The sequence below is a fragment of the Oryzias latipes genome, chromosome 18 (assembly GCF_002234675.1).
Source record: "Oryzias latipes chromosome 18, ASM223467v1".
Taxonomy (NCBI): domain Eukaryota; kingdom Metazoa; phylum Chordata; class Actinopteri; order Beloniformes; family Adrianichthyidae; genus Oryzias; species Oryzias latipes.
The window spans coordinates 1,202,703-1,222,793 of NC_019876.2; the positions used below are offsets into that span (position 1 = coordinate 1,202,703).

The window sequence follows — 20,091 nt, forward strand, 5'->3', positions numbered from 1 at the left end:
ATCTAAAAGATACAAACAGGTATCATCAGCATATAATGAGAACATTTGAATTTTAATCAGAAAGTCTCACAGACTGGAAAAAAACATGGCTACCCTTCTAAGCTGAGCTATGACCTAGTGTAGGGTATCCACCCTGGAAGGTCATGGGTTCAAATCCATGCCTGAGTGATAACTAAAGACCCTTAGAAATGTGACCCACTTCTTTCCTGCTTTGCCCTCAGCATAAAGTGGTTGGACTGGGGGGTTAAACCACCAAATGGTTCTTGTGTCTACAGCTCGCCACTCCCCCAGTGGGCAAATGCAGAGAACAAATGTCCAACATCCAGGTGTGTGAAAACTAACGGGAGTTTAAAATTAAAAAAATTAAAATTAAGTCATTTTTGCACGTTTATCTAGAAATATTTATAACTTTGTTATCTGTGTTTGTGTTTTTTCTGTCTGCGCCCGAACCCATCTTCGGAAGACAAATATTTAAAACATTTTTTTTAAACAAAAAAGGATTTTCCCAAAAGCAAATATTTGACTTTATACAATAATTACCATGAAAAACAGTGAGACTCATTCCTGGTTGTCAGTTTAACTGATGCAAATACTGAACATTGATTTTCTATTACAGGCAGGCAGTGATGTTCAAACAAACGCGTACAAACACAGAATCATTCAAATGGAAAAATCAAACTCAATAATGAAAACATAATAATAAAAACTTCTGCTTTAAAAACCGTTTACACTTTTTTCTTTGAATAAACTGAACTTACGTGTTGTGCTTGCGTTTATTTTGGCATTCGGCGGCTCGTCTTTTAGGACAACCTTTTTCTGAGTAAACAGACGTGTGGAAGAGCCAGATGGAGCCGGCTATCTGCATCATGCAAATCCACTGTTATTGTTGGGTTGGTTTTCATTTGTGAGTGTGTGTTTTTTTTGACAGGTGCGCGTCTATGGAAATACTTTACCCATAAATCACTTTTCTTGACTGTTTTTGTTTTACTGTCACAGAAAATGAAAAGCAAAAAAAAGCCTAAAGATGGTTATAACTTGTTATAATATTCTTTGTAAAACAAACATGACTTAGTAAAGGAAACTGTTTAAGTGGTTTTTATGACTTATGACTATAAATTAAAGTATAAATATAAACATACATGATGACACGAGACCACTTCACATGTTTTAATCTTGGACTGGAGGAAATGCTCTGTTCTCTGTTTTGTTTTTAACCATATTTTAATTTTGGTTTGTGTGGGAGGGGTTGAGTTACTTCAACACGTTGTTATTCAATTGTTGTTACATTTGCAATAATGAAGGATGTAGAAAACAATTTTTTTAAATTCTTATTATTCAAAAGAACGTTACAGTAAAACAACTGTTTTATAGCATCCCTGTCACCCCAAAAGGAATTGAGCGGGTTTGAAAAATAGATAGATAGATAAATAGACAGAGAGACAGACAGAGAGGGAGGGAGGGAAGGACGGACATTTTTAACACAGAGGGATTTTTTTCACTTAAAATCTAAACCAGTTGTTTTTATTTCATTCAGACCCATTCCAAGGACAATGGTGTTTTATGTTTTTTTTTCCTCTATATCATTATTTTTATGTGGTCTATTCGACGGGATGACGTCAGACCCCGGAACGCTGACGCAGCGTTTCCCGTCGGACTGTATTTGTAGGCGCACAGACGCACCTTGAACTTTCCCGTCTTTTCCTCTCTTTTCTCCCCTCATGAAGGATGTCTAGCCTCGCGCGGCTGCTCCGGGCCGCCCGCCCCGCCGGCGGATGGGGGTCACGCGGCGCACGCGCAGAAAACCGCCTCATTTTTGGTCCGATAACGAACTTTTTACGGCGGAGTTCGGCTTCGGTTCCGCCCCCAAGTCAGACCGACTCTCACAGAGCCTGTTCCGGTTCTGCCGGGACGGTCCGGATCGGCTGCGCCTCCGGGTTCTGGGGGGACACGGCCACTTCAGGTACCGGCGTTGGTTTGTGGTTCCGGGAGTTCGGTTCGGTTCGACACCCATCAGCTGCGGAACAATAATTCATAATATTTTTGTTTACACACTTTCAAACAAACAAAGATTCGTGCGCATGCGCGCCTGATCTAAAAAATTTTACTTTTTATTTTAGACATTTTTTTTAATAATTGTTTAATTGACCTTACATCTTAAATATTTTATTTAATGATCATTTTTTAATAAAATATTTCTATTTTTTGTTTTGTTTTTTCATGGTCCTAAATTTTAAATATTTTTTTATTTTATTTTTTCTTCTTGACAGCCTTTATATTCATTTTCACTTTACATTTGCTGTTGTTTATTGTTTGTTTTTATTCCATCCATGTTTGTTTCTATGAGACCTTTTTCAACCAATCAGAGATTTAGTTTGTTGAATCTGGATTCAAACCTGATCTCAGATCGGCTCAGTGAGAACAGAAATCAGTCTGTCGCTGCTCAGAGGTGTGCACGTGTGTGTGCACGTGTGTGTGTGTGTTTCAGTGCCTCAGCTGATCTTCGGCGGGAGGCTGGACTTCCTGGTCTTCGACTACCTCAGTGAGATCACCATGTCGCTGCTCACCGCCGCCAGAACCAAGGCGCCTGTGAGTCCACTCTGGGAGGGGGCGGGGCTTCTGTTCAAAATCTGTTTTTCTCCCCCCTCCTCTTTTCATTTGGATTATGACGTTTGTTTTAGGCCAAATAAAAAAAACAGGAACTGGTTTCTGCAAAACGTTATACAATAACGATTGAGTTGTGGGCACAAACAACCCCGCCCCCTATTCCCATCACCCATAACTGAGAGCTCTCTGTTCACACCGTCTCCTGCTAGCTGCAGCCCCTTCCTAACATTAGAGATATCAGATCCATCCAGATGACCAGTGTAGATCCAGATTCCAGCTCAGACCAGGAAAACAAAGGCGATCACGGATCTATTTGTCTGCATCAGAAAGGGGCGGAGCTTGGAGCTTAAGGCCCCCGTCACACATAGGATCATCTTTGTCATACAGGATTTTTTCCCTCCGATTCACAGTGATTTGAATGAAGAAAGGGTGGAGAAAGGCATTTTAATCCTATTTGTTTTTAATATTTTTCCTCCACTAGAACCTGACAGATCATTATTCCCACCAGAGGGCGACTTTAAAACGACCCTTAGAGCAGATAAAGGAGAACATTTCGTCCTGATTGTTTATTGAAGCGTTTATTTTGGTGAGCTTCCGTCATGAAGGAAACGCCAGCGTTGCAGGTTTCACTGAACTCTGTGCTGCAGAGCTGGTCTCTGCCAGCAGGGGGCGTAAGCAGCCTGTCTCTGAACTCTCCTCCTGCAGAACCTGGGTTACGCTCCAGACTTTGTGCACGCCGCTCTGGCGCCGTTCATCAACGACATCCACAGGAAAGGTGAGCGCACGCCTGCAGAGTTGTTGTTGGGCGTCCTGTCTCCATGGCAACGGTTGAACACGCCGGCCCCTTCTCCCCGGCAGGGATCCGTATCGTCAGCAACGCAGGCGGGGTGAACCCTTTGGCGTGCGCCGAGGCCATACGGGAGGTCGTCAAGAAGGCGGGGCTTAACCTCAAGGTCGCCGTGGTGACGGGCGACGACCTCATGCCGCGGGTGTGACATCGTCTGCGTGGAAGTTTAAACGTGTGGTTTTTCCCGGTGGTCTCATGTCTCCTTCCTCAGAGGGGCCGCATGGCGGAAGTCCAGATGGCGGACGGCGAGGGCATGCAGCCGCTGCCGCGGACGCTGCACAGCATGAACGCCTACCTGGGGTACGCCGGCCGAGTCGCTCTGCGGCCCGGGCCGCCGCTGACGCGCCTCTGTGTGTGTGCAGGGCCCAGCCCATCCGCCGCTGCCTGGACCTGGGCGCCGACGTGGTGGTGACGGGACGCTGCGTGGACAGCGCCGTGGCGCTGGGGCCGCTCATGCACGCTGTAGGTTTGTCAGCGGAACCGTAGGTCAGGCGGCTTCCATCCGTGCAGGACCTGCAGCAGCTGCAAACATGTCCTCCGCATGTCCTGCTGATGCACAGCACACGTCCGTCAGACGAGGAGCTTAAAGACCTTTCTGTGTTTTCCTGCAGTTCGGATGGAGCAGAAGCGACTACGACCTTCTGGCAGCAGGAAGGTAGAAACAGCTCTTCCTGAAGCTTTGCTCCACTTTCCTGACATCCAGACGCCTCCATGTTTGCATCAGAGCTCCGTCACTCATGGGGTTCAGGCTGAGCATCAAACGTTTCACTGATCCAGGATCCGTCTGCATGAAGCCGTTTCGTTTCAGAATCTCTTCACATCATCAGCTGTGTGTCTAAAATGGACTCTAGAGGCCCAAAGTTTACGGAGATTTTAAGACCTATTTCACTGTAAAACATGAGTCGTACTAATAACTGGAGGTTAAAACATAAATCCTGGAATCAAACTTTAGTCTGGATTCTGTTCTTGAACTTTAAATCCATCAACATTTTTTACAGACAAAACATCTGAACTCTGTTCTAGCCTGGTTCTTGTTTTCTAGTGGTTCTAGCAGAACCGTCTGTTTTGGGTCGATTCTTGTTGGATGAACCTCCTGGTCCAAGCTTGATGAAACCGGAGCATCAGACCCATACCATCACACTTCCTCCTCTGTGTTTGACTCTGGAGCTTTCCACTTTATTTGAACGGGGATTCTGCTCGAGGAGCCGAACGTTTCAGATGTTGGTTCATGGGTTTTACTCAGTAACTAGTATTTTCTGGTCCAGATGAGCTTCTTCTTATTATTCTGACGTCTTCACACGGACTTTCTTGGTGCGACTCGTCCGGTCCGCGTCCAGATCGTCACCGTTCAAACGGAGACTTTGACCCGGATGCAGCTCAGAGTCCTTTAAACTTTCTCTGGAGGATAGACCCACATTTCTGCGTTTAATGATGCTCCGTCTGAACTCCATCTTTAGTTTCTTATAAAACACAACTTTCGGCTGTACAGCGGTGCTCATGTGGAGCTCAGGAGGGTTTGAACCCTCACCGTTTGGGTTGGAACATCTGTGTCAGCCTCTGGGGCACAGACAGCTTTAAATTGTTCAAATCCTTCCTTTTCTCTTGAAATTACTTTTTTACATAATTTCAATGTGTGGACAATGTTCAGTTTTGGATAAACTAACATTTTTTTTTAACATTTTGTCATTTCTCTGTTTACTTTTGTAACATTTCCAGCTCTTCATTGGCCGTTTCCACCAATTAAAGTTTTCTGAAACTTTTAACCCGTAGTGTACAAACTGCTACAAACTGTTACAAGTGTTCTTCATATAAGTAAATATGTTGACTAAACATTATGGGCACAAGCACAGAGCCCTGTGGTACGCCCCTCAGTACCTTATTGTCAGTTTGGGAAGAACTTTCCTCATGGAAGGCTTCTGCACTACAGGTGTCGTTTTTTCCTGTCTGGTTGTTCTGAACAGCATGTGATGATGAAAAGCTAACGGCAGTCGTTGTAGCTGTTGCTGTTGTTTCAGTCTCGCAGGTCACCTGATCGAGTGTGGCGCCCAGAGCACAGGCGGCATCTTCACCGACTGGCACAGAGTTCCTGACTGGTGGGTATCAGCTGGGCGGGGGTCCGGTTCTAAACGTAGATGTTCTACTAAACGAAAGACCCCCCCCAAAGGGAGAGAGGAAAGAGGGGTTCAAACCCTAGAAGTCAGGCCAGACCATGTTATCTCCGGGTTGTCCCAGCTCTCACCTGTCTGGACTCCTCTATACCAGCATCATGGTATAGTAGCCCATACCATGATGCTGCTGCCACCGTTTTATCTGAGAACAAATCAAGTTCATTTCCTGTTTTTTCCTTTTACGCTAAGAAAATTCAGTCAGAGCTTGACGTGAGCTTAACCTTAGGTCTGAGGTGAGCTGTGCCCCTCCCCCAGGGACGTGATGGGCTTCCCGGTGGTGGAGTGTTCGCCCGACGGCTCCTTCGTTCTCTCCAAGCCTCCCAACACCGGCGGCCTGGTCTCCTTTGGAACGGTGGCCGAGCAGCTGGTGTACGAGATCGGCGACCCGCGGCGATACCTGCTGCCCGACGTCACCTGCGACTTCAGCCAGGTGGTCCTCCAGGAAGTATCCGGTACCGCCCCCCACACACACACCAAAGGCTTTCATAGCTCTGTCAGAGTGACCTTAAACAAACTCATCTGGGGCTTGACTCTGGCCCCCGACTGAACCCGCCACCCTCCTCTGAGCCTCCATGAAGCTCCTTATCAGCCGCTGCTTCAGAAACCAAACATGTGTCCCGGCCTGAACCCGTGGAGAGCTCCTAACCTCCAGGCGAACCCCTGAACGCGTCCTGTGACCCGCCGCTGAACCGCCGCTCTCTGATAAGACGCCTCGTTTCTGCTCCTGCCGGTAATTAATTCCCCTCTTCTGGATCTGTGGAGACGAGGCGGGTTCTGTCCTCCCACGGCGCTTAGAGTCAATAACATCACAAATCACTTTAGTTGTATATAAACTCTGGAAACATCCCCAATATTTCACACCACTCTACAAACCTGCTGCTCACCCGGGTGCAGATCCGCCCGGCGACGCCTCCTGCTGCTTTCCCATTGGTTCAGAGAGCCAAAGAGGCAGGTCATGATGCTGGACTGGATTCCATTCGAGGTCTTCTCTGTTCATCTGCAGCTGAACTCACTTTGACCCAAAACAAACGTGGTTTTCATCACATTTAGGAGCCGTTTTCCAAAAACCGGACCAGGTTTTAGAACCACACAGAACATTTCTCTAATGAGACGTGTCCTCAAACCTTTAGGAACCAGACCGAACATCTGGATCTTCATGTTCTGCCATCAAAACCCGTTTAAAATGAAAATAAAGACCCGACAGAACCGACGGACAGAACCGTTCTGATGGGAGGAGACTGAGTGGAGAGGACGACCGCTGCTGTCAGGGATGGACAAACATTTACCACATTGAGCTTCAATCGTAGGCGACGTCTGAAGCCGTGGTCACATGCACCCATAGGGGGGGTCGACCCGTACAGGTGCAGCAGGTTTTCCGGGTCGTCTGGACCCGTATAGGGTCGCAGGATCGCAGGGGGTTAAAAAAGGAAAAGTCTAGACGACACGCCTGCGTGTCCCCTGCTTCACCCGTACGCTCCGTTCACACCGCCCTCGTAAACGCGCGTTCAGGCGACCACGCCACGCATTTTAGGGCATCCGTGTTCAAAATCTCTCACCGTCACGCGTCAGTGTCCGAGTTCCTGCAGCCGTTTTTGGGGCTGTGCGTACAAAACACGCGGCTACTGAACACGTGTTAGAAGTTACAGCAGGTCGAACTTGATCCTAATGTATGGATGGCGTCCTTTTTGAAAACTGACTGACCAGATTTACACGGCTTTGACACGGTGGAGGACAGTAGATAAAGATGAAGAAGAAGCCCCGATGAAGCCTCAGACCGATCTGCAGAATCAACTGGTTCTGGTGTTGCTGTGTGAACGCACGTCTGATCCCTCCAGAACCTCCAGAGCTGCAGGGATTCTAACCCTTCCATCAGATGACAACACCTGACAGAGATCTACTGTTGTCACCTCCTGCTGTGGCGGCGGTTCTGATGGACTCGCAGCGGTTCTGATGGACTCGCAGCTTCACCTTTGACCCCGAACAATCCCGCCTGGTTTGCTGTTGTGTGTTTCAGGTTGTGTTTAGATGGTTTAGTCGTAAACTATGCGCTGCTGTCAACTTTCAGGCCACAATATCCTTGAGAAACCACAACAGCAAACCGTTTATGGAGCTCGGGGAACGGCGCCGTGCCAGAACCGTTCTGACTCAGAGATGAGCGCAGAAATGTGACGACACCCACTGAATGTGAACTCTGCAAGTTGTTACTAAAAATGTAAATATTTCTTCTAATTGAGCCCGGTTGAACTCTGGAGTCCGGTCTGACCGCCGCCCGACCCGACTCTGCACTCGGCAGTTTATCTTTAAACGCAGCCGGGCGGGAAACCCGGCCAAAGGCGAGTTCTGGGCTCGGTTCACGCAGGGGTGACGGAGCCCAGCGCGGCGTCCGCTGCACGTACGGCGAGGTAACGGGTGGTGCGAGGGGGGGACGGGGGCCAAAGCCGCTCCCCCCTTTCTCTGCTCTGAGAGTCCGGAGGCTGAAAGAGCAAACGGAGAAAGATTCAAGACTGTTTACCTCAAAACAAAACGTTTCCCCTCCAAAAAGATTATGGGAAAATAAAAGTCTGTTTATTTTTAAGGTTTGATTAAAATAAAACCAGTAAAACTGAAGTTTCCTTAATGCTGTTTTATTTTATTTTATTTTTTTCTTTCTCATGATTTCTCTGACATTTATTTACAATCGTAGTAAAAATAAACGAGGTCCAAACAGGAAGAGCAGTGGCGTCCCTCAGGGATCCGTTTTAGGACAAAACAAACGGACTCCTGAATGATTCTTTCCATCAATCACTAAACTAGTAAATCCCCTTCCATCAACATGAATGCAAAGTGCCGGACATAAATCCTAAATGAACATACATTACAAGTCATGAAACTCTTTGACTGCAATAAGAGTCATTCTGAAAATAGATAAAGAACACTAACTTCACTAGAAAGTAGAACAACATTCTCCTCCAGGAGGTCGTGACAGAAGCAGGAGATGGGAAGACCTGCAGGTCTTTGTGGACTCAGTTCAGGTCCGAGTTCAGGATCCAACAGTCAGTCAGACTTTTGGACAAACCTGGATCCATAGGAGAGTTCAGAGTGTCTGAAGAGCAACTAGAACTCAGAGGAACGTCTGGACTAGAACGCTGAAGACCTCCGGCCTGGACTCGAACCAACGGCACCTCAGGAAAAACAGCATCGTGGCTCGGCATGGTGGTGGTGGTGTGATGGTGAGGGCTGCTTTGCAGTTTCAGAACCAGGACGACTGAAAGTTCTCACAGGAAGTCCTGATGAATCTGTTGGTTTGTGAGCTGAAGAAGACTTGGACTCTGGTTAAGGTTCTGCACGGTTTTGGTTAAGGTTCTGGATGGTTCTGGTTAAGGTCAACCTTGAACTGCTCTCCGTGCTGCACATTAGCGGCTAAAAAGAAGGAAATGATGATGAATTCATCAAAGTGAAACATGGTTTTGTGTCGGATCTGTTTTATGGTCCGGTCGATGGTCTGGCTGATGATCCGGTCGATGGTCCATTTGATGATCCGGTTGATGGTCAGTCTGATGATCCAGTTGATGGTCTGGCTGATGATCCGGTTGATGGTCCGGTTGATGGTCCGGTTGATGGTCCGGCTGATGGTCCGGCTGATGGTCCGGTTGATGGTCCGGCTGATGGTCCGGCTGATGGTCCGGCTGATGGTCCGGTTGATGGTCCGGCTGATGGTCCGGCTGATGGTCAGGTTGATGGTCCGGCTGATGGTCCGGCTGATGGTCCGGCTGATGGTCTGGTTGATGGTCCGGCTGATGGTCCGGTTGATGGTCCGGTTGATGGTCCGGCTGATGGTCCGGCTGATGGTCCGGCTGATGGTCCGGTTGACTGTCCGGCTGATGGTCCGGCTGATGGTACGGCTGATGGTCTGGTTGATGGTCAGGTTGATGGTCAGTTTAATGGTCCGGTTGACAGTCAGGTTGATGGTCCGGTTGTTTGTCCAGGAACAGAAGGAGGAGCCGTCAGCGTCCGTGGAGCCAGAGGATTCCCTCCTCCAAACGACTACAAGGTGGGCGTCTCCCGTCACGGGTTCCTCTCTTTCTGGCGCGTCGCTGATGTTTCCGTCCTGGTGAGCAGGTGTGCGCCACTTACCTGGATGGCTTCAGAGCCACGGCGGTCTGTCCGGTCGGAGGTCCGAGGGCGGCGGAGAAGGCCAGGCGGACGGCGGACAGCCTCATCAAACGGTGAGAAGAAGGGGGGTTTCTGGGAGCTCCGTTTACCGGATCAAGGCTCCTCAGCGATGAAGGTCCGCCTCTCCACTGCAGGACGCGGCGTCTGTTCCAGCTGCTGAATCTGGACGACTTCAGCGCCGTCAACGTCCAGATCCTGGGAGCTGAGGACACGTACGGCCACAACGCTCGCAACAAGGTAAGGCTCGCCGGCGCCGCGCCGCCAGCATCCTGCAGCCTCACAACCACCAGCCGGGTCCTTCAGGTTAACGTGTCACATTTCCACCCTGAAGGAAATCTGCTCTGTGTTTTCACTTCAGCGGTGATTTGGACAACTTTGTTTCTGATTCAAGAAGACGATTCCGCCCTAAAAATACCAGAAATGTGTAGATTTATAGCCATGATCTATTTTTGAGTGAAGATGGATTTGGATGGACTTCTTTCCAAAACCAGACCCAACGCTGACAGGTCGGTTCCTTACGGAGGCCCTGAAGTCCAAATCCCAAAAACAAATCACAAAAATCACAATGAAATTTGAAAAAAGCAAAACAAACCAGAAAAATAGCTTCACATTCACATAGTTCTAAAACTAGGAAACCAAATCAAAAGGAAACATTTTGGAAAAGCAAAGTCATTTTCAAAAATCAAAATGAAATGTTTGATAAATGAAAGGAAACAGGAAAAGGTAGTAATTATGGGATACCATGGTTGGATGATGGTGTTTGAGTTTTAAAGAAGAGGAAAAACATGAGACTTTTTACCTGAACTTTGGTAAAGAGGGCGTGGCCACAAGCTTTATGAAATATTTTCAGTTTAAAGATATTGACAAAGAACTTTCTGATGAAAAGGTGAACAAACCTTTTCCAGATTCTTATTTTCTTTTTGTTTTTAAGAGCCTATATCATAAAAAAATCCACTTTGTTTTAGCTTTTTAGCGTATTATAAATACTCATTCCTCACAAAAAACAACGCTAAAGTAGTATTTTGATCCATTCACACATCTTAAAACCACCACCAGGCCCTCCAAATCCACGGAAACGGGCGGTTCCTCACATTGTGACATCACAAAGTGAGGAACCGCCCCTTCCAGGAAGAGACTGCACTGGCAGCTCCGCCCCCAGGCTAACAGACACACCCACTTTCTCTGTAGAGCTAGCATGATCGGCTAAACGCTTTTATTTTCTAGCACAGTACGCAGATCCATCTTCGTTGCAATGCTAATGTTAGGTTGGGGTGTAAGCTAGCAGGAGAGAATGTAAACAGAGAGCTCTCAGGTGTGGGTGACTGGAGAGTTAAGATGCTGACTTATATTTACTGTTTTTTTTCTCGGAAATTCATTTATTTCAATCGGAGTAGATCTGAAATATGAAAGCAAGTTATCAAATAAACAAATTAGTTTTATTTTGAAATCCCTTCTTGCATCTTTTCATGCAAAAACGGCTTTTCTGTTAATATTTCTAAAATGAAAATGACAGTTTCATAGAAAACAGTCCTTATCATTATAACATCAACGCTTCACGGCTTTACAACACATTTTAAATATTTAACATGTATTTTGTGATCATATGTTTCTGTGTAAAATATATTTTAGGGGATTAAAGATGTGACTGTTGAGTAATCCAAATGTTGTTTTTCAGCTCCATTGAAATGAAAAGCAAACAGAATATTTTTAGTTCATTGTCCGCAGGGGAGATGTTTCAAAATAAAACAAAGTATGAACAATAGGAGTCGGAAAGAAGAAGAGGGAGGAGCGCCGGGATTCCCAGCCTCCTGAAGAAGCTTCCTGTGTTTGCAGGAATCCAGGGAGGCCGTCATCTGGATGTCCGTCCACCACAAGCAGAAGAAAGCCCTGGAAGTCTTCTCCCGGGAAATCGCCTCAGCGGGAACCGGCATGGGTACGACGCACGCCGTGGGCCGTGGGCTCTGGGCGCGTGGGCCCTGGGCGCCGTGGGCTCTGGGCGCCGTGACCCGTCTCTGCACAGAGGCGCCTTTATGACGAGCCGAGGATCAGAAACCAGTTCGCTGTCTGAGTTCTGGTGTTTGGGATGTTTTAGCATCGATTCCCCGTCGTCTGTCAGTTAATAACTGTAGATTCCTGTCAGCGACTGCATGAATGTGAAGACCTTTGATTTGAAAGAGTTCTAGTCTTTATCTGAAATTGATTTCATCCTCATCAAAGACGTTTTCTGCTAAGTCAGATGATTCCTCAGAAGCTCGTTTTCCTCTGATATTCCATAAGCATTTTCTCCTCATTCCATGGTTCGTTCCATCGATGGTTTGAATTCCTCCGTCTCTGGTTTGCCAGTTCACCTTTAGCCTTAGTCACATGGCCCGTTCAGCGGTCGACCCATACAGGTCCGTGTCCCTGATGCTACAGACACAGCCAGCATTAATGAACGCGCCTGTAGCATATGCTGCTCACACTGGACTGTCGCTAACCGGTACCAGCACCAGTACTAATGTTCAATGTCTGCTGACTCCAGGCTTTCTCCTCCGATTTTTGAAAGATCTCGGCTCATTTACAGACTTTTCATCAGAAGTTTTCAATGGAGTTTTCTCTGGGGCCGACGTGAAGGCAGCGTGAGGCTTTAGGACTGTCCTTCTAGCTATCGGTGGTAAATGTCTTCATGAGGACGGTCACTGCATCCAATCAGTTGGAGGTTATTCCAGAAGATTAACTGCAGTTCAAAAGTTCTTGTTCTGGTGTTGAAGTGGAGGAATGAATGGATTATCCTTGGTGTTGGTTTTGGTGGGGATACGCAGACACACAAAGCTGAGCTCTGTTCCTCTGATGTTTGCGGCTCTGGATTCCTGCTGCAGTGGGAGTCTCTCCTCACCGGCAGCAGATAGCTGGGGCTTTGACCTCCTGAACCACGGTTTGGTGTTAGCGACCTCAGGCTTTATCTGGTAGTGAACTCTGTGTGACTCCTGCAGATTCATACGGTCACTGTGTAGAACCAGACGGGACAGAACGTCAGGGCTAAAGCTGTCCTCTTCTCTCTGTGGTTTAGCTCCTGGGCTCACTGGCATTGTTGGAGGACGACCCAAAGTGTGAGTTAGTAGTAAAAACCCAGAACCATAAAAAGGCCTGTAAAAACCTCCATAAACCTCCATGTCACGTTTTATGTCCCACAGGTCTCCTGTTCTGAAGCCGTTTTTCTTCTTGCAGCCCAAATCTCAGCTAACGGTCAGTTTGGTCCAAACCACTCCCACATGTCTCATTTTGTCCTTTCAATGTGTCCAAAATAACCAACACTTTAGAAAAGAACCCAAACACCTTCCAGTTCAGTTCAAGCTAAAACCCCTGATGTCGTTCCAGGTGGACATCCACCTGGGTGGAAAGCTGGTGGAGTCCCTCACAGAGGCTGAACCTGACACACCTGTGAGAGATGAAGCCCCTCCCACCTCAGCAGAAGACACACCTGACACAGGTGATCAATGACACCCGGATGATCAGTTTCCTATTGACACGCTTCGATCATCGATACATGTGGGTTTTGATCCTCAGCCAGACTACCGTGTTCTTTGTATAACTGTGATAAATGAAGGTGTTTTATGAAGTCGTTTCAGGGTCATTGAAGTGGTTCTAGTGTTTCATTTAGATCCTGGTTGACTCTGAAAGGCGGTAACCAGGTCTTGTGTGAACGTGGCGGTCTTACAGGGTGTCTGGATAAAAGCAGAGTTCTGCAAAAGTCAGTAGAGGAGTTCTAGTGGAGACTGGATGGGTTTTTGTAAGGGTTTGATCTTTTTTTGTTGTTGACCACCTTAACAGACATACTACACTATGGTCATGGTCCACCAATGTGGCCCCTACAGACACGGCTGTACTCGGCCCCCAATATGAGAAACCCAACAGATATTTGTAAAGCACTTTTCTACCTTGTTAGAAGACCTAAGGCGCTTTACAGTCCCAGTCCCATTCACGTACCGATGGTGGCTCTGCTGCCAAACACCCGGTCGCTGACCGATAACCAATGTGGGGTTCAGTGTCTTGCCCAAGGACACTGCGACACATGGGCGGTCAGGGCGGGAACCTAACCTTCGGATCAGACTGCTCTACCTCTGGCTGCTCTGGTGTCTTCACGTGTGAAGAGCAGCATCAGTGTCTGGTCCTGGACCACATGATTGCTGTGAACCATAGTCATTGGGGGGGCTGACCTCAAACAGACGTCCTATCATTTTCTATCCGGTTCACAAACAGAAAGCAGGACTAAGGTGACTAAAAAAACACCTGACAATATTCCCCCTCAGACTCAGAGAAGGTCCAGTGGGGGTTTGGTTTTCCTGTAGTCCTCAGAGGACCAGCGGTACCAACCGATGGCTCAGCTCTGGACTCTGGACAATCTGGAACTGAAAAGACTGAAAGGAATTAGAGGCTTTTTCGACGAGGCTTTCTTCAGGAGTGACCGAGCTCTGACTATTGTCTGAAGATGTTCAGGAGGAGGAGTTGAACACGGTGTCCACGGCGGGTGTTTGAGAAGAAGATTGTTACTGAGCCCAGTTCCTCACCCTCAGAGTCTCTAAAGACACCCGCTGTACCCTTTGAGCACTGAAAGAAAACAAACGTTGTTTGCTGGGATTCAAAGTCTTTTCAGAGTTTGTTGGGACCCAAACTTCCTTTGAGGGTCTGAAACCCAAACTGAAAGCCTGCATTCAAACAACCGGACCAGGGAACAGAAACCAGGACTTTAACGGGCCTGTTTGAGCCAAATGAGTGTTTTTTTTTTCTGTTCAGAGCTGCCCAGCGGACCACACAGCTACAGGCTGGAGGAGCTGGCGTTCACCAGGAGCGGAGACAAAGGAGACTCGGCTAACATCGGTGAGGAGGAGACCAGCAGCACGAATTCAGACTTAACTCCGTCAGTACCAGACTGAGACGCTGCAGCTGAAGTTCTAGAGGACTTTGGACGTCTCACAAACCTTTAAAGCATTTTTCAGCTAAAACCTTTTCTCTGCTTTTGATCTTGTGTTTTTCTGTTTGATTATTTAATAGTTAAAAGGGAATAAACTACGACACATTGATGTTTCTGCTAAAGCCTCATAAATATACCCTTTATTTAAGGTTCTTTGCCTTCAGACACCGGAGGACACAAAGCCGGCGTTACTCCTGTTCTTTAAACTACGATTTTTTTGGACCGTTTGCACAGTTACCGTAGTTCCAACGGATTCTGAAACAGCTGCTCTGAAAGCTTGGAGCTGATCTGTTTTCCTTTGTTGCAGAGTCCGTTGGAAGTACCGTAATTGCACAAACCGTCAAAGGGTTTAAGTAGTTCACAGAACGTTATTTCCTGTCACTGGGTCCATCTCCGGTCTTGACTGATGGGTCTCTGTCTTCCTGTCTGTAGGGGTTGTGGCCCGTCATCCCCTGTTCTTCCCTTACCTGAAGCAACACCTGACCCCCGCCGTTGTTCACGAGTACTTCTCCCACCTCATCGAACCGGGACACCACAGCGCGGCGGTCACACGGTGAGCCAACCAGTGTCTGTCATGAAACCAAATCCAGCTGTAAAGTGTTGAACCGCATCCGTGTGTTTGGAGGAAATCCAGTCGGAACAAAGGCGGAGCCTCATAAACGTGTCAGCGTCGGCCGCTGTGGTTGGACAAGTTACAGCCACTATCAACAAGAACTTCTCATGTTTTGGTGATGCATGGGTGACACGCATGACCGCAGTCGCAGGAATGTCCCTGTCATGTGACTCATCACATCCAGAGTCCAAATGTTGAATCAGTGTAAAACATGACTTGGCTTTGAGAAGTCACATTCACTGTAATCTAACACCCCAGTTTACTGGAAGTGACCGTTTGAACGCCCCCTTCTGATGTGGCGACTGCTTTCAATCTACTGTTAGCAACACGGGGAACCAAAGCGGTTCCGTCTACAGGAAGCTGAGGACGGCGGCGAGCCGTGGCTCAGAGCTCAGCGTAGCGAGGAGCTGGAGCTCGTGAATCTCGCCCACCTGGACCTCCTCTCTCGCCCTGATTGGCCTCCTGCTGCCTCAGACACCTTGGTGGAGCACCTCCTCCTCTCGTTAACCCTGCAGGAGGTCCGCGCTTGCACACCCACACCTTAAATACTTCCAGACGGCTTCCAGCCCTGCGCAGGAACCTGACGGAGACACGTTTGTTCTTTGTCCGTGTGGGGGAGGCTTCATTTAGCCTTATGGGGGTTTTCACCTCTGCTGAGGAAGAAAGACGGTCTCACAAACACAGTTAACCCTATCGACCTGCTAGCGCTAGCAGTTTTCTTCAGCTTCCTGGACGTTTTCCAAACTGGAAGGGTTTTGGAATTGAGGCGTTCCACTTTGTCCTGCGGCAATCGCTGTGCGGGGGAGGGGTGGAGTCTCTGCGCTGCGTTTGTTTCAGTTTAAGCACAAATGTAACCTAAAGAAAATATGGACGTTATCTGAAGAAAACCGGCTCAAACGTCACGTTTAGCTCTTTTGCTTTGATCACAGCAAGCAGAAAATCACCTGGTCGGAATAAACGAGGGAACGTTTTCATTGCTAACCTTTGAAAATTCCCGTATGCTTTAAAGTTTTACTAAACTAAGTTTTGACGACAGAAAGGAGTCCTAGAATAGAGCCATGTGGAACACCACCTGCTGATCTTTGTATCAAACCTTTTGTTTTGTGGGGTCAATTTGGAGAATTATTTTCAAAAAATACTGGCTAAACATAGTTATTTTTTTAACAGCAATTGTAAAAATCGTTAAATAGGTTTTGACTTTAACAACAGGTTTATGTTCGCTACAGATTTGAAAACATCAAACAAAACGTTCAAGAATCATTTATAATTTAATATAAAAACATAAAGATTTAATCACTAGATTATATATTTTTTAAACTAATGAAAACTACTCATAGAACAGAATAATAATATATTTACCTTTTACTGAAACTTTCTTTCAGTTACTTTGAATGGTTTTGTGGTTGAATCAGTGTTGGTCAAGATCTGTTTTCTTCAGCTTCCTGGCGTTTTGTGTTTTCAGGTACACTCTGCCTGGAATCCACGCACTCAACTTTGTCCTGCGGCGATCGCTGGGCGGGGGAGGGGTGGCGTCTCTGCGCAGCGACCCCCAGGTAATCCCCGCCGCCTGAACTCTTAAAACTGTGTGTGGGGGGGGGTTCTGAGCAATGAAACGACCTCCAGGTGTGAAGAAAGTGGTGGATTGGAGGCAAACATCAGAGAGTCGGACTTTACAGAGCCGTAAAAAACGTGGCGCCTTTTGGTGTTTCAGGGTAAAGCCTACGGACAGATGCTGCTGGACCTGAGGCTCAGCGGCCTGCCGGACCTGAAGTCCCTGGTGGACTGAGGACCGGCGACATCCTGGAGGTGTGGTTCTTCCTCTGACTGAAGCTTCTCTTTTCAGACGTAGATCAGTGTGTTTGCTCAGAACTGTCACATGTACCTGTGGGGGCCGCTCCAGGGTTACCGGGGGGGTCGGTGTTTGTTTGGGAAGCAGGAAAACCTTCTTTGAAAGCTGTGGAGTGACCAGATCTGTCGCCACCAGGAGCTGATCAAAGCGGCCGCAGGTCCTCACGGCAGCAGCAAACGTTTAGACAGTGTGGACCTGAGTGGAGACCTTTGACCCCCCAGGCCTGCCGACCGGTCCTCAGGCTTCCCTCTGCAGAGGATCTGCCCCGTCTCCAGATATTGGAGGAGACGCTGGCTGCGTCTTTCACCTCCCGGTGACCCGCGCTGATGCTGGCAGGAATGTGCGGCGGCTCTCAAAGCCACTGAGTCCTAATTGCATCCAGACCGGACCTGAAGCCGGAGCCGCCGCAGCTTCCGGCCTTTTTCAGCGCGATCCCCCGTCCAAACCTGCCGGGGCGTCTCGGGTTCCCCTCTGGCTCCTCTTTCATGTCTGTTCTCCGGGAGCTCCAGGCCTGACCCCTCATGTTCCAGCAGAATCACCGCTGACCTCCGCGTGTCAAACTTTCCCCTGAACCGGTGGAGCTGCTGTCAGCCGTCTGCTGGAGACGAATGACCAGAAAGCCCAGTCTGTATTAAAACCATAAGAAACGTCAGAAAGACAAACTGAAGCAGAGAATAAATCGTCATCCACTGTAAAGGGGGAGCCCGGTGTGCTGTTTCCCCACCAAACACAAATGAAACACAAATGTTGCCACTTTACATGAAAAAGGCAGAATAATGAGCTGTGGGTTCACATCTGTCCAACATCCCGCCTCCACAACAGCATTCCAGGCTGCAGCTCTGTTCCTGGCAGCCTGTTTGGCGTTTATGATGGACGTTCTCACACAGGTAGATTCAGACTAATGACTGCCGTTCCTTTGGTTTGGGCTTTATTGTCATCTATAAGGAATTCCTTTGTTACGGTTCCAGAACAGAAAACTGATCTGATCTGTTAAAAACACGAAATGCAGTTTAGTTTAGGCTCAAATGGAGGCTGAAGGAAACCGGCTCAGACGTCACGTTCAGCTCTTCACCTTTGATCACAGCCAGCAGAAACTCACAAATACAGGATTTGGAATAAACGTTTTGGTGCTAACCTCTGGAAAAAAAAGCAGACAGGAGTCCTAGAATAGAGCCGTGTGGAACACCACAAGCTTATCAAAATGTTTGTTTTGTGGGGAATATGTAGGGAATTCTTTTTAATGAATACTTGCCAAATATTTTTATTTTTTAAACAGCGATTGTGAAAACGTACAACTTCAAGCTAATTTTTTTAATCATCAAATTGTTTTTAATTCTTTTCACTTTCAGATAAATATTTGTAAACAGTTTTTACGTGAAAACATCAATCAAAACGTTTACAAATCATTTATAATTTCAAATAAAAACATCATGACAAAAGTAAATCACTAGATTATATTTTTAAATACTAATGAAAACTAGTCATGGAACAGAATATATTTACTTTTTACTCAAACTTTCTTTCATAACAAAATGATGTTTTTTGTTCATTTTCCTAATCATTTTTTTGAATAAATAAAGTTCTTTTCTGAAGGATTAAATGATCTGATTTCATCGTATTTGTCGTCACGGACAGATGCAGGAAAACGTTTGACCTCTTGAACCTGAAACTCACTTTTCCTTTGGTTGGTTTCTGGTTTCAGTGAAAGTTCATTTCAAACGTTCACGGCGCCTTCATGACGACTTCCTGTTGACGTTTGTCATCCTGGTTTTGATCATTTACTTCATTTGTGAATCATTCTGTCAGATTTGAGAAAAGAAAATGTCTGAAGAAAAAAATAAAAGCCTTTGATGTGACCTGAGAGGCATTTATTTACATGCATGGAGGCGCCGAGCATGATGGGACATTTTAATCAAACTCAGAGCTGGCACTGGTTTCCCTCTCTGTTTTCCAAGAACAAAAGAAAACCGATGCAGAGAACTTTGGTTACAGAAACACAGAGAGACCCCCCACCACCACCCCCACCAGATGGAACCAGACTGGACCTGAAAGCCTGCAGACAGAGATGGAACCGCTGAAAGAACGGCTTGGTGGCAGATGATGAATGGAGCTGAAAGGTGTGTGTGTGTGTTCTTGTATTGCTGTCAGTCTGGGGACTGCCAGCACTTTTGTACACATCGATTAATCTTCAGCAAAGAAAGAAACTCCAGCTTCTCAGGTTTATGTGGGTCAAAGCTTCATCAGTTGAATGTCTGCTGAAGTAAAAAGCAGGAACACATTTACATGTGAGGCCAAGTTTTTAAATCTTCCCTTTTTATTTTTAACTCTTTAACACACAGAATCACACACTCTGTGGCTGCTTTCTCAGCTTCTCTCTGTATTTCGTGAGTATTTACTACGACTAAGCACCGCATCTCGACGTGAAGCTGCTTTCCTCGCACTCATTGCATAAACAGTTACGATAGTTCAGACAACGTGAACTCTGGAACTGAAAGTCCAGAGTTCACGTCCCCCTCACCATCTTCTGATCTGCTTTCAGAGTCGTCTTCATTCTAACGATGCCGTTTTCAGCCAAAATCCAAAAACCGGCGTCGTTTTCTAGGACTTAGTTCCTGCAGAGCGGCAGGTGTTTATCAGAAATTCACCAGGAAAACAGAGACGGTCATGGATCTGTTGGTCTGACAGTGGATGATCAGAATGGAGTCCAGCCTACTTATGACATCACAAATACGATCAAACAACATTTTTTCATCTGCTCCTGATTCACAACGATTTGAATAAAAGGAAAATCATAAATGCAGTTGAAAGCCTCATTTTCCTTCTCTTGTGTCCATAGAAATGCCTCAAGAACGTGTTGGAAACAGCATTTCTATTGCAGTGGGACTTTAAAGGTTAACGAGCTTCCTT

General features: G+C 46.9%; 1 protein-coding gene across 3 annotated transcripts; it reads left to right on the forward strand.

The window, feature by feature from the left end:
• The first annotated feature begins 1,649 nt into the window (after positions 1-1,649).
• On the forward strand, positions 1,650-19,040 carry LOC101171779. 3 transcript variants are annotated; one of them, XM_023966015.1, is made up of 21 exons: positions 1,650-1,960; positions 2,486-2,586; positions 3,310-3,379; positions 3,463-3,593; positions 3,663-3,751; positions 3,814-3,913; positions 4,063-4,106; positions 5,467-5,544; positions 5,875-6,071; positions 9,585-9,649; positions 9,718-9,824; positions 9,906-10,008; positions 11,605-11,704; positions 12,821-12,860; positions 12,945-12,996; positions 13,129-13,240; positions 14,545-14,628; positions 15,155-15,275; positions 16,798-16,888; positions 17,047-17,141; positions 17,269-19,040. In XM_023966015.1, exons 1-20 carry the CDS (start codon positions 1,726-1,728, stop codon positions 17,119-17,121), a joined length of 1,995 nt encoding a protein of 664 aa, XP_023821783.1. In that variant the 5' UTR covers positions 1,650-1,725; the 3' UTR covers positions 17,122-17,141; positions 17,269-19,040. The 3 variants fall into 3 exon arrangements, with proteins under 3 accessions (XP_023821783.1, XP_023821782.1, XP_023821781.1); XM_023966014.1 differs by having other exon boundaries at positions 17,272-19,040; XM_023966013.1 differs by having other exon boundaries at positions 17,320-19,040.
• Positions 19,041-20,091: the final 1,051 nt, after the last annotated feature.